General features: G+C 43.5%; 1 protein-coding gene across 2 annotated transcripts in view; it reads left to right on the top strand.

The window, feature by feature from the left end:
- The window catches only part of SMYD2 (SET and MYND domain containing 2), a 43,347-nt gene extending 30,830 nt beyond the window's left edge, over positions 1 to 12,517 (top strand). The window contains exons 9-12 of one of the 2 annotated variants that reach the window (XM_038395019.2): positions 2,788 to 2,908; positions 6,403 to 6,577; positions 8,287 to 8,395; positions 12,025 to 12,517. In XM_038395019.2, coding sequence (XP_038250947.1) covers positions 2,788 to 2,908; positions 6,403 to 6,577; positions 8,287 to 8,395; positions 12,025 to 12,105 — 486 coding nt within the window. In that variant the 3' untranslated portion in view covers positions 12,106 to 12,517. Of the gene's footprint in view, positions 1 to 2,787; positions 2,909 to 6,402; positions 6,928 to 7,140; positions 8,396 to 12,024 lie in introns of those variants that run through there. The other variant, XR_006280243.1, reaches the window with a different exon arrangement.
- The last annotated feature ends 723 nt before the right edge of the window (positions 12,518 to 13,240 follow it).

Raw genomic sequence — 13,240 nt, 5'->3', positions numbered from 1 at the left:
GAAAACAGTTTTTTCTGACTTTGGTATTCTTTCCTTCCTCCCCCGCATATTGTGAAATTCTCTTGGTTCTTCCTGGCTTTCTGAAGGTATCCCAGGGTGCAACATTTCAAATATCAGAAGTCTCACTGCAGTTTATGGTACCAGTGATGTACTGAATGATTTGATTAATTCTGGTCTTTCTTCTGTGAACCAAGAAGTACCACAAGGATTTCACAGGGGGAATTTAGGGCTTGATCATGAACCCATCAGTATCAATCCTGGCTTGCCACTGACTTCAAAGAGTACAGTTAAAAGAGTTAATTAAAACCTAATTCTGTGCTGAATGGCTCCCACAGCCTGATAATTGGGGATTTTCAGCAAACAAATCTCTGCTTAACTGAGTTCTTGTACTTGCGCAGCAGATCAGCTTTAATGTGACAATACATGTGTGGCACTAACTATCAGATGGGCTAACTTTTGTATCATTTCCATGACCTTGTGCGTTACCCTTGTTATATGTAGTCCGAGGAAAAAAAGGCATTGTGATGGTAGCTGTAGGAACAAGGTTTCAATAAAAGCTCTTTATTAAAAAGAAATTGATTTTTGTCTTGTTAGGCAGAAAAAATAATTGATTTGTTACATACTGTAGGTTACAGTTAACTGTACAAATTAACCAAAGATCTATATATAGATGGCTTTATTTTAGTAGGAAATATGTCACAATTACCAGGCTGACTGCTCCTCTGACCCCTCTTGATTTCTTTGAGTATACCCTCTTTCAGGTCTCTTGCCTGTAGCTCTCAGCTTTCTGAGGGTGAAATTACACAGTTCTCCCACTCAGATCAGATACTGGGCTGCAGGCCCCTGTGATCAACCATGATTATTCAGCAGGACTGACTTGTGCCCAGCATCTGCAGCTCTGTTCTCGCTAAGGCAAAAACAGTGGTAACCAGTGACTGGCGTCTCCTTAAAGCAACGTATTTAATATGACAAAAGAAAAAACAGGTCTTAAAACAAACAATACCCATGTCTAGTTTACCAGGTATCTAGCTATTTTCCACATAGGGATCCTGTAGGTCTAAGATTCCTATGGCTCCCTTGTGAGGTGGGGTATACAATCCTACACAAAAGAGAGGCAGGCAGGGGGTGAGAAGCCTGCCTGCCTGCAGACAGCAAAACCAATCCCTCCCTACCTCAGCTGTGAGAAATCTCAATTAGGGAGAGAGAAGGCCCCAGCTGCTGTAGCTAATGAGGGCAAACCCAAGTATAAAGAAGAAGGAGGAAGAGACCAGGTAGAAGAGCTCAAGACTTCAAGGGAGTAATAACCCTCTGTTAGAGGAGCAAGTGCTTGCTTGCCTCTGAGAGAATACTTCCCTCCTGGAAGTACAAGGGAGGTAGCTGGAGAGGGGAGCCTTAAGGACCAAAGGTTGTTTTTTTTTTACTTCTTTATGTGATGTTTATGGACTTGGCCTCTTTTTCTTGCTGACTGGATTTATGCCACTGTTGCCCAGGTCCAGGACTGACCTAGGCTGCTTGAACTGGGCCTTTGTACAAGGTGGTGTCAGTTGCTGCTGACACCCCTCCTGAGAGTCTCATGAGTGAAGTCTGTTCCCATAATTCACAAACCATCCTCCTCCTGCACCCCCACACTTCCCTGAGAGAGAATGTCCTTTCAAAGCTGCTTGGTCCTGTTGATCTCCAGGTTCCCAGCCTGGCAAAATAAAACTTGCTTCTTCCTTGGAGACAGGATGTAGGATCCTTGAAACTTATCGCTTCCTCTGTCTTTCAAAGGTGTGCCTGGATATTCTTATCGGGGACCATTGTGTTGCTTTCCTGCTTGTTCTTGCTGTAGTCCCCACTGATTTTAAGCATTTCAGACATATAATAAATATTCCATAACCCCCAGTATATATTGGTTTCTCATTACTGATGTGCTACCTAGTTATTCTTCGAATATTATATAGAACTCCATGACCATCACACTCAGTTTTCTTAAAATATAAATATAGGGTGAAATCCTGCCCCTGTTGAGGTCAATGGGAGTTTTTGCAACTGGCATCAGTGGAGTGGCGATTTCACCCATAACATGTAACAATGTACCACTCACAAAACAACCTGCCACTCTACCTCTTATGGAAATATCTACAGTCAAAAGGACATGAAGGGGAAGTATGGAATTGAATTAAATTTCTTGGTGAGCCTAAAATGTCTGGGTTTTTATTATGGGAATTTAGAAAACTTGTGTCAAATAAGCAGTGAAACTTCTTATTTTGAAGTGGGTTAGTAACTGACGGTGTGTCCAGTTACTACACTTTACAAATCTGTATAAAAACAATACTGGAAAACTCTTGGTTTATTGACAAAGGAGGGTGATGTCAGATGAGCAGATCAAGCAAATGCAGAACAGTGGACAAAATCTGCTGTTATACCTATGCAATGGGGCCAGACTGGTTGAAATTCTGTGTCCTGTGTTATGCAGGTGAGAGTAGATCATAATGGTCTGTCTTGTCTTAAGATCTGTGAAATCTCTACGCCTTGGGATAGCTCTTGCGTTATGGATGCAGTCATCGTCCAGGAGTTTGCAAGCTCAGAGCATTCCAGCCAAAGGTTTAGAGAAAAATTGCAGAGGAATAGTCTACTTTGTCTGTTTTCTCCCCTGCAGATTTCAGTGGTTTCTTTGTGGGAGCCTAAAATTCCAACCATGCCTTTTTATTTTATTAATTTTATGTAGCTTTTAAACTCTGTGTGGCTGTTCCTTTGCCTGTGAGGTTTGGGATTGCATTTGTAATTCTCATGTGCTTCCTTCAGGACAAAGATAAATTGGAAATCCGCAAACTGAGTGAACCTCCATCAGCAGAAACTGTCCAAGACATGATCAAATATGCCCGAAATGTGATTGAGGAATTCAGGAGAGCCAAACACTACAAATATATCCTTTGCCTTGCCTTTCTCTTGCCCCTGATGGCTTGTTTTGCAAGTTTTAAATCTTTTTGATATCCTGAGGCTCACTCCTTTTAAACTCCCCCAACCCCCCACAATGCACTTTTGAAGGCAGTTAGAAGCTAGACAATGTTGTTCTCCTCTTTGTTTGTGAAGAGAGAATTTTCTCTGAAGTGGGTGCGTGCGTGTCTGAGGGATCATCAGAACATTGCGTTACTGCCTTCTCTTTACAAAATGTGGTGTTATGCTGAAGAATGTGTTTGTTTCCCTTTAAACTGAAACTGTTTCCTGTCGTGAGTCAGGTACGTTTTAACAGGTAGAAAATATTCAAATAGATCCACCACATCCCAGAGCTAGATGGCTTTTTGGCCAATCTGTGTTTGTGCAGAAGCCCATACTTTTTAAGACATAATGGGTAGAAAAATAAAGAACTGAGCCAACAGCAGGATGACTTAAAAACCCTTGAAATGTCAAAGCAGTTAGGAAGGTTAGTGATACTATTTACAGAGAGTCTGGACTTACTGTCCTGAAGTGAAGGACCAGTCCAATGGACCTCAGTGGCTGTGGCCCTTAGCCAAGCCATACAGGCTAATTGCTCACGGCCTGAAGTTTCCTTCTGTTGGCATCCAGGCCAAGTCTATGTTGGTTGCTTTTTTAAAGTGTTACATCTGACCCAGCCTCAGCCCAGAGTGCACTCAATAGACTTTCACCCCTTTATACTAGGTCTGGATTTGGCCCTCTGGCTGCATCTCCCCTGATTTGACACATGACAATTTAGCCCTTGAGAATATCTGGGGACTTGACACCAGAATCAGTGGATGGGGAGGAAGTAGGGGCCGGTGGTTGATGTTAAAGGGTCTCCCTAGCTGAACTTAGCAATGTCAAGGGCCATGAAGATTTAACGATAGAATAGTCTTGATTTTAAATGTTGGAAGGAGTGGCTACGAGGCGTTAAGCAGGGGGTCTTTCTGTTCTTGTGCAACACGGGGTTGCAGCACCTCTGCAGAGCAGCAGCTGCAAGCACCTGTAAAAATAAAACTGAGCTGAGCCTCCCACCCTGCTCGCTGAGCCTGGTTTTGCAGCAGAGGAGATAGGTGTGGCCCACAGAAAACTGTTTCCACTAAAGATTACATTGTAAATGCTTCAGGACACAGATTGTGTCTTCATATGTGTTGCACAGAATCATTCCCTGGTCGTGACTGGGATCTGCGTCTGCTAGTGCAAAATAAGCATGGAATAGAGCCATGGAGGAAAACCCTTCAAAAGGCTTTTAAAACTAGATGGGATTTGTTTGTATTTTTAATCTTAAATAAAAAGTTTTGCTTGAGCAGTTTAACCATCCACCTGACATCCTGAGTGAGAGAGGAGCACAGAGCAGACCCAAACGCAAGATCATAGAATATCAGGGTTGGAAGAGACCTCAGGGGGTCATCTAGTCCAACCCCCTGCTCAAAGCAGGACCAACCCCAACTAAATCATCCCAGCCAGGTTTTGTCAAGCCTGACCTTAAAAACCTCAAAGGAAGGAGATTCCACCACCTCCCTAAGTAGCACATTTCACTGCTTCACCACCCTCCTAGTGAACAATTTTTTCCTTATATCCAACCTAAACCTCCCCCACTGCAACTTGAGACCATGACTCTTCGTTCTGTCACCTGCTACCACTGAGAACAGTCTAGATCCATCCTCTTTAGAACCTCCTTTTAGGTAGTTGAAAGCAGCTATCAAATCCCCCCTCATTCTTCTCTGCTGCAGATTAAACAATCCCAGTTCCCTCAGCCTCTCCTCATAAGTCATGTGTTCCAGTCCCCTAATCATTTTTGTTGCTCTCCGCTGGATGCTTTTCAATTTTTCCACATCTTTCTTGTAGTGTGGGGCCCAAAACTGGACATAATACTCCAGATGTGGCCTCACCAATGTCAAAGAGGGGAATGATCACGTCCCTCTATCTGCTGGCAATGCCTCTACTTGCACAGCCCAAAATGCCATTAGCCTTCTTGGCAACAAGGGCACACTGTTGACTCAAATCCAGCTTCTCATCCACTGTAACCCCTAGGTCCCTTTCTGCAGGACTGCTGCCTAGCCATTCGGTCCCTAGATCATCTAATGGTACACTAAGAGTGGAATTTTCCACAACTGTTGCAGAATTGCTCATATACAAATTCCCCATTCCTGCATCAAGGCTGAGAAAAGGTTTGGGACGCACAGCATAGGGGACTACAAACTGCATCTGGCCACAAGGGGATATAGTTACACCTATTTCAACCTCTCTCCCATAAGTGCTTTCACATCCTCTACATAAGATTTTTATGGCACTGCTCTACAGTGAGTGACAGAAGTTATTTCTTCTTCTGCCTCAAGAAGACTAAGTACTCACCATTTCACAAAGAGCCTGTGCTACTTCTGGACCCTTCTCCATGGCAACATACAGGTATTCCTGTTGAAGTGGATAACAGCAACTGAAGAAGCAATGGTCTCAATTTCACAATTAGATGAACACCAAGGATTTGGGGTTGAGTGCTACTCTGTCCCTAAAGTACCCAGCACTTGTGATTGCAGACATCTAGAATGAAGCTTTGGCCTCACTGATGTCAATGGTAAAACTCCCATTGATTTTAGTGGAGCCAGGATTTAATCTGTAGACCTTATTTTTATCGATAGTTGGTGGGAACTGTTTTGGCACTGCACAGGTTTTTCATTGACGTGTGACATAAAAGCCTCTATTCTGTAGAGAGGCAGTGTGGTCTAGTGGACTGAGCATACCCCAGGAACTCCAGTGTTCTAATCCTGGCTCTTGCTGCATCACCTTTCCGTGCTCCAGTTCATCCAAAGGATAAGACGGTACTTGTCTCCTTCCCAGGGGCGTTGTGAGGATTAGTGTTTGCAGAGTGCTTTGAAGAGCTCTGGAATTGCGCACACATTTTTCTCACTTGCACACACCCTTCTGAGCATTCCAAGAGTAATTTTTGAAGGAAACAGTTTAAATTCCATAATCTACAAATGTTATACAAGACCACCCCTCACGCACCACCTCACTATTCAATTGTATTTACCTGTCATTTCTGGTCTTCCCTCAATTTTATAGTAAGTACATGGGGAATTCTGCAACAGTTGTGGAAAATTCCACTCTTCACTAGCCCCTGCCTCCACGCTGCACTGCGCCCCCTCCTCCCCCGGTCCCACAAAGTACACCAGCATTGGTGCAAGAAAACCACTCAGGTCTTAAAGCTGGGTTTGCAGGTCTGACAATTAAGGGGGGGGTGGAAAACATGTAAACTGAGCACACTTGATCTGGAGTTGCTGAGACCTGGAACCCCTTGATGCCATTTTAAATAGTCCCATTTTCAAAGAAGAGCTGTACTTAAAGAAAAGCTTCTCAAAACCATTCTTTACTGGACAACCATAAGGTGGGTATCTCAAGCCGTATAACACAGGTTTGTAGTTGGAAACCATTCATGTAATGTGTTCCTTAACTCCACTGTACCCCCTAGTGAATTACTGGAGATTTGTGAGCTTAGTCTGGACAAGATGGGCTCCGTGTTTGAAGATAGTAATGTTTATATGCTGCATATGATGTATCAGGCCATGGGAGTCTGTCTGTACATGCAAGACTGGGATGGTGCACTGCGCTATGGGGAAAAAATTATCAAACCATACAGGTAAATTTAAGAGTTTTTTTTATTTTTAATTACATAATGCAGTAAGTTGAACACATGTTTAAACGAAACATATGGGCAGGCATCACTAATCTGATTGCACATTGTATAGAGATGCACTGTACAGTAGTGAATGTTCATGGCCTGTTTAGAAGGAGATGCAGGACCAGATTGTCAGTGTTTACTTGATCAGAATAGGGCCAAGGTATTAACAATACTTGGCTTTTTGCAAATTCCTACCACAGAATTGCAGGACCTGTTTACACTCCCAGCTGTGTTTCCTTATATTGGTGCCTGTACTAATCTTGCCTAGTTAATGAAACATGTGGTCATCTCTAATATTGTATTGATAGGTTTCAGAGTAGCAGCCGTGTTAGTCTGTATTCGCAAAAAGAAAAGGAGTACTTGTGGCACCTTAGAGACTAACAAATTTATTAGAGCATAAGCTTTCGTGAGCTACAGCATGCATCCGATGAAGTGAGCTGTAGCTCACGAAAGCTTATGCTCTAATAAATTTGTTAGTCTCTAAGGTGCCACAAGTACTCCTTTTTTTATTGTATTGATAGTTTGCCTAAGAGTAGTTTTTTAATCTTACCCTTGTCTGAATACTGTAGTTAATATCCTGGCCCTTGCATGTTAATAGAGATTCCAGTCGTCCTTTTGGTTCATTTAATTCTTCACCCCGTGGTAAATGGCTACAACAAGGCTCTTTTTCCATTGAATGGACTGGGCAGCAGAGGGAGCTTGAACTCTGCTTCTCCTGATTCCCAGACTGAGCTTGTCAAGTCCTTGATGTTCTTGGCTACCTCTCCCATGGAGCCTGAGAGAATGTGCAAACTCAGGGCTCTTGCATCGAGACAGGGTAGTGCAACCCAACCCAGCTAGAGCCACCCAGATGTTACCTTTGAGAGGAAAACAAAGAATCTCCCTTGTTTGGTTTCTTTTCTGGGCCATGCTTCCGCTTGTTACAGATAGTAGATTATGCATGGGTCTGACCCTGCCACAGGTCTCCCCAGGAAGTTCTCATCGAAAGGTGTAATTTGCTCTCCAGCTGAGGGAGTGCAAGTGAACCTTTCCCTCTGGATGCCAGTGTAAAGTCATAGATCAGCTGGCAGGGAGCTGTGATTGTGCTGGCTCTCTCTTTCGCCCCGGGGCCTGAATAGTATTTATCATCCTTATGACTTGCCCAGCTTCCACTGGCTCAGAGACTGGCATTCCAGGTCAGCTGCTGAACCCAGCTCCTGCAGTTTAGTTTGCAGCAACTGTAGAGCTGCATTCCAAATACATGTTCTGTACACCCCCCTCAGTCACCCACATACACACACAATGCTGACTGCGTGCCTTTGGAATACAAAGAATCCTTGGTGCTTAGGAGCAGGGCTGGCTCCGGGAATTGGTAATGATACAGAGCTTTTTCACCCTTTTTGTTGGCCAGATTAAATCCAGTGACCGCGAGTCACTGCCACCTGATGGCTGTTCAGAGGCCTGGGGTGGGTGAAATGAACGTTGTGGTCTCAGTCCAATTCCCAGTTGTGTCCACATCCCACAAACAATAGATATTAACTCATGGCAAGCACAGCAGAGTGTGCAAGGATTGAATGTGCAGGGAGAAGGAACCAGCTTCTCACACCTAGAGCCAGGGAGAGGGGTTGTGGGGAAATATTGTGGAAACTTTTTGCAGGATCTGATTAAGCCAAGTTTTTCTTTTGCAGTAAGCATTATCCTTTATACTCTCTGAACGTTGCCTCCATGTGGCTGAAGTTAGGGAGGCTTTATATGGGACTTGAAAACAGAACTGCTGGAGTTACAGCTCTAAAAAAGGTATTTCCACCCTTACCCAGTAACTATAACAATTTTAGCTAGGCATGTGATTGTTGAAGTGTTACCATTTCTTAACCAATGAATGACTTGCTAGAAAACTTATCATGGCTTGTATTTAGTTACTTGATTTTCATCCTTTCCTTAATTCAATGTGTATTTGTTATAAAGATGCAATGCAACTGCTGTTACATCATTTCACTGTCTGTTATGCAAAGCAGGTGTTTCCTGATCTTTTCACAATTAACTTTAGTACTTCAGAATCAAAATAGTACAGTATGTATGTCATGTTCCCTGCCTATTCCCTTCATTGAGTCAGAGTTCCACTTCAGCTAGAGAAGTAACTGTGGGTGCAGTTGCATTTCATTTACATCCTTGTTATGTATCTACCTTCCACCCATTTCCCCCCCCGTCCTGGCCCCTGAAGCATTACATGCTTTATTTCTATGGTTCATATATTGTTGAGTTGTTCAAAAACTGAACATGTTTCTGGCTCTCACTCATTGTGGAATAGGATACAGGTGGATTAATTTTCATTAGGTGGGTTGAATTTTTAATGCATATGATAGATTATAGTGTGCTGTGATAGCAAACCCCTGACATTTTACTTTGATTCCTCTCCTCCCATTACTAATCTGTAGTGTGTTTCATGATCCTTTCTTCCCCCTGTTGTTTTTGGCTGTGTACCCTCTTTGATACAAGTAAATACCTTTTTGGTTTCCTTAACCTCTTTTTGTTTTTGTTACTTTGGCCTGGAATTTCCTGATTTTTGTAGAGGTTTATTTTAGGTAAGACAGACTTGAGCCAGTATTAAAGGAGACCTCCAGCCTACAAGAGCCTGCATAAATTACATATTTTTAAATGTATTTTTAAACAATTTAATGTTGGTCAGAATACAAACAATGCAGGAAAATCTGTTGACAGTCAGTTTCCCAACATAAATATCTTTTTCTAAAGACTCATTTCCAAAAATAGCCTACAGGAACACTTGAACAAACTGGCAAAAGCATCCCAGATAGTGGTGCTGCATCTTGAGACTTATTAGAAAACAAACCAATTGTCTTTTCACATCTCTTTGGAAATAGCTCAGACAGGATCTTTAGATTTCATCCTTTGAGTGAGATGGGAAAGCACAGGTGGTTGGTGCTATTCAGGTGGAAGTTTAAATCTTCTAAAGCCAAAACCAGTAGGGGATAATCCTAGTAAATATTCCCTCGGTAAAATGGGTTCTAAGATGTTGTGAGTTCTTACTTCATGGTCTCTCAGGCCATGCACAGTGTGCCTAGCCATTTGATTGCATTGTCACCAGCCTGGTGAAGAACCGGGAGCCCGCAGTCAAAGTTAGTCAGCAGGCACTCGTCAAGGATATGCGACAGTCTGAAGTTGACCACATCTACATCGCAGGTCGTTACAGAAACACCATTTGAAGAGATTGGCCGCACAATTACCCAAGTCCAGTTCAGGAATGACCACAGGTGCCTTGGTCAAAACCAGGTGGGCAGGTGGTGGGTTCAGTGACAAGAGTGTGATTAATGACAGTTAACACTGCCCACTTGTTATGCCAAGCAGATTCCACAGTCATGTCCTGTGGTGGCATAAGTGACCAGAAAGGGTGTCTATAAGACATGCAAAGAGTTGAAGGTGGTTGAAGAGGTCTGAGTACAGAGGCAAGTTGCTGTTCTCACTGATCTTGGCCAGAAGCCCCCCATAATGAATATGAGGTGGTGGTATGTTACTAAGTATTGGCAGCTATGGCAACAGAGTGGCACAAAGTCCCGGTAACAATGCACATAGCTTTTAAGTTTTACATCGAGCAGCCTTCTGTGAAACAAGCAACACCAGACAGGAGCACGGTACTCTACTGTTGAATAGCAGAGGACAAGGGCTGATGTCCTAAGCGTCTGGGCGCTCACACCCCAGGTTGAGCTGGCCGGTTTTCTGAGCAAGTTGTTCCAAGGGCTAACTTTGGCTGCTGTCTTCAAGTGGTTGTGGTACATCAATGACCTATCCAGTGTCATGCTAAGGTAAACAGGGTTTAGGTTGCACTGCAGGCGTTGGACATTTAAGAAAATATATTTAACTCATGGCATGGGCTTGCATTATGCAGATGAAAGGTGATAGAAACTGGAAGAGCTTGGCTGCAGGTGTCAGACTACAGTAGTCTGCCATGAGCTTCATATTCTCATTCAGGACCATGTCAGTTTCTGAGAAAGATTGAGCATGATAGCTATGGCCAGTGTCATCGGCATAGATAAACTTGTGTGTGAGTGTTGCTGGCAAGTCATCGATGTATGCATTGAACAGTATTAGTGAAAGAATGGTACTTTGAGGAAGTCTGCTAATCTGACGCTTCTAGGAATTGCAACCATCACCCATGTGGACTCTGAACCGCCTGTTTTTGGAGGAAGAGATTTACTACTTTGACCACCCAAGGCAGGGCAACTCGAGAGAATTTACACAGAAGACCTGTGTGCCAAACTGTATCCTAAGTGGTGGTCAAATCCAAGGAGATGGCTCCTGTTTAGATTTTGTTGAAAACCGTTGGCTCCATGGTGGCTTCCGTCCTTGGCAAAGTTTGGTCTTAAACTCTCCCCTGACTATTTCCATCCACATATCTGTGCTCTCCACTCCTTCTCCAGTCTCACTTTCTTCTCTGTCCTTGTTATTGCACCTAAGGCTGTTTTTTCTGCTGCTCTTTGCCAGATGGATAGTCTCCCTCAATTCTCACTTTAAACCCCAATTTTTCTATTGGTGTAATACACACACTCTAAAGCAATTTGGACAATAGCACCATTGGTTTTGTCTACCCTGAGTAGATCCTCTGCATTTTATTGCAGTATGAATGCCTAAGTCTCAGCGCTATTTTCCTTTTTGATGTGTGGTTTGATTACTTGATTAGGTGCTGGTGGGAGTGGCTTAGTGGTCCAAGGTATCAGACTTGAAACGTCTGATCCTGGTCTGTTTGCTGAAGCCCTCTTGACTTGCTCAGATAAATTGGGTTCCACGCAATTTACCATGGGTATAGGAGAGGAGTTGAGCTCATAGCTCTGGAACAGCTGTCAAAATATTCCCTACTCCAGCAGTTCTCAAACTGGGGGTTGGGAACCCAAAATGGGTCACGACTCTGTTTTAATGGGGTCTCCAGGGCTGGTGTGGTGGGGCTCAAGTTATAGGTCCCCTGCCCAGGGATGAAGCCCTTGGGCTTTGGCTGCCCCATCTGCCTGTGGTGGGGCTCAGGCTTAACCCCCCCCACACACCCCTCCCCCTGCACTTAAGCTACAGTGCCCCTGCCTGGGGTCATGTAGTAATTTTTGTTGTCAGAAGCGGGTGGCGGAGCAATGAAGTTTAAGAACCTCTGCTCTACTCTATTCCCTAGCTTGCAGCTTTCTATCTTAGAGTTGGCAGCATTTTCAGTGGTGCTGTATGTACATAGTTTTGAAAAATGCTTTGAGATCCTGTAGGGTGAAAAGTGCAGTACAAATGTAAAACTTATTCTATCAAATGAAATTCATATGGTTTCCTATGGAATAGATGACTTTAAAGGGATAAGAGCAAGAGGTGTCACTGTTCCACACTCCTGAGGAGATTACTTCTAGCCTAATGCCAACTATGAATATTTTTTCCTTTCACAGGCAATTGCTATTATGGAAGTAGCACATGGGAAGGATCATCCATACATTTCAGAGATCAAAAACGAATTCAAGGACCACTGAGCCTCTGAATCTACATAGTCCTGCTACCTTTATTTAAAAGCCTTGCTAGCAAACCTACAAGAGTGCTTTGAAAATTGCTGTCCTATGAAAGCACTTCTGTAATATAAGTGGCATGACAAACGTGCACTTGGGCCTTGTATCTTGCATTCTCTAAGGCTTATGCAAAACATCTTGAGCCTTTGCAAATTCTCAAATGCTTTTTTAAAAAAGGAAATGTCATGGTTTCACACAGCTCATGTGCAGAAGACCAGTTTTTTTTCCTCTACAAAGTTGAATGTATTAGCTGTAGAAAGAAAGTAAAAGTCGTACATTGTCATGGCCCTACTTGTTTGCTTCGTGCATGCCCTAATCTTGTGACAAACGTTTTTACTCTCTGTAGAATTAAATATTGAAAGCAGCTGCTTTTCCTATATCCACTGTTTCCAGTACTACTATTTTTTTTTAAAGGAGTTTGAAAATGTCTCTTCCTACCAATTTTATTCCATTTAAACATTTGAGCTTGAGAGCTTGATGACCCAGGCTCAGTGCATCGGTGCTGGATTGTAGGCTCCCACCCCAATCTTACTTCAACTCAGAGTGGCTGTAGGCACAGTAGCAGCTTCTACAGAGGTAGGCTTTTGTCTACTCGGGCATAAGCTGGAGTATACCCTCTGTTAACCTCACATGGGCCAGGGGCTAAGGTTTCAGTTCCATGGGTTTGGAGGGTGAAGACATTGGATTCTCCTTCACGCTGAACCCACAAGGGAAGGTGCCATAAATTGCTGCTATTTTGGAACCCTGGTTTCACAGGGTTCCATAGACAGTCTTAGGCTGGGGAGTGCCTAGAGCAGGGACACGGGCTGGAGGTAAAGTGAGCTGGTCTGAAGTGGAAGCACCTTGCCTTGTTAGAGAAGCCCTTTTGTGTCCAGATCACAGGGAGCTGCTGCCAGAACATCCCTGTCAGATGCTGAGTTGGAGACCAACTTGCACCCCTTCCCCCACCTCCAAAAGAAACTCAAATTGAAACACAGGGTGTGTTTTTAATGGATGGACAGAGGGGGGTTGGTTTCTTGTCTCTAAGAATCCAGGGTTCTCCCTCTGTTACACATTTAAAGTCAATCAGCTATGGAGTTAAATTACATAAACATATTGTACC

This window comes from Dermochelys coriacea, chromosome 3 (assembly GCF_009764565.3).
Source record: "Dermochelys coriacea isolate rDerCor1 chromosome 3, rDerCor1.pri.v4, whole genome shotgun sequence".
NCBI classification, from domain to species: domain Eukaryota; kingdom Metazoa; phylum Chordata; order Testudines; family Dermochelyidae; genus Dermochelys; species Dermochelys coriacea.
This window is presented reverse-complemented; position numbering and strand designations above follow the sequence as displayed.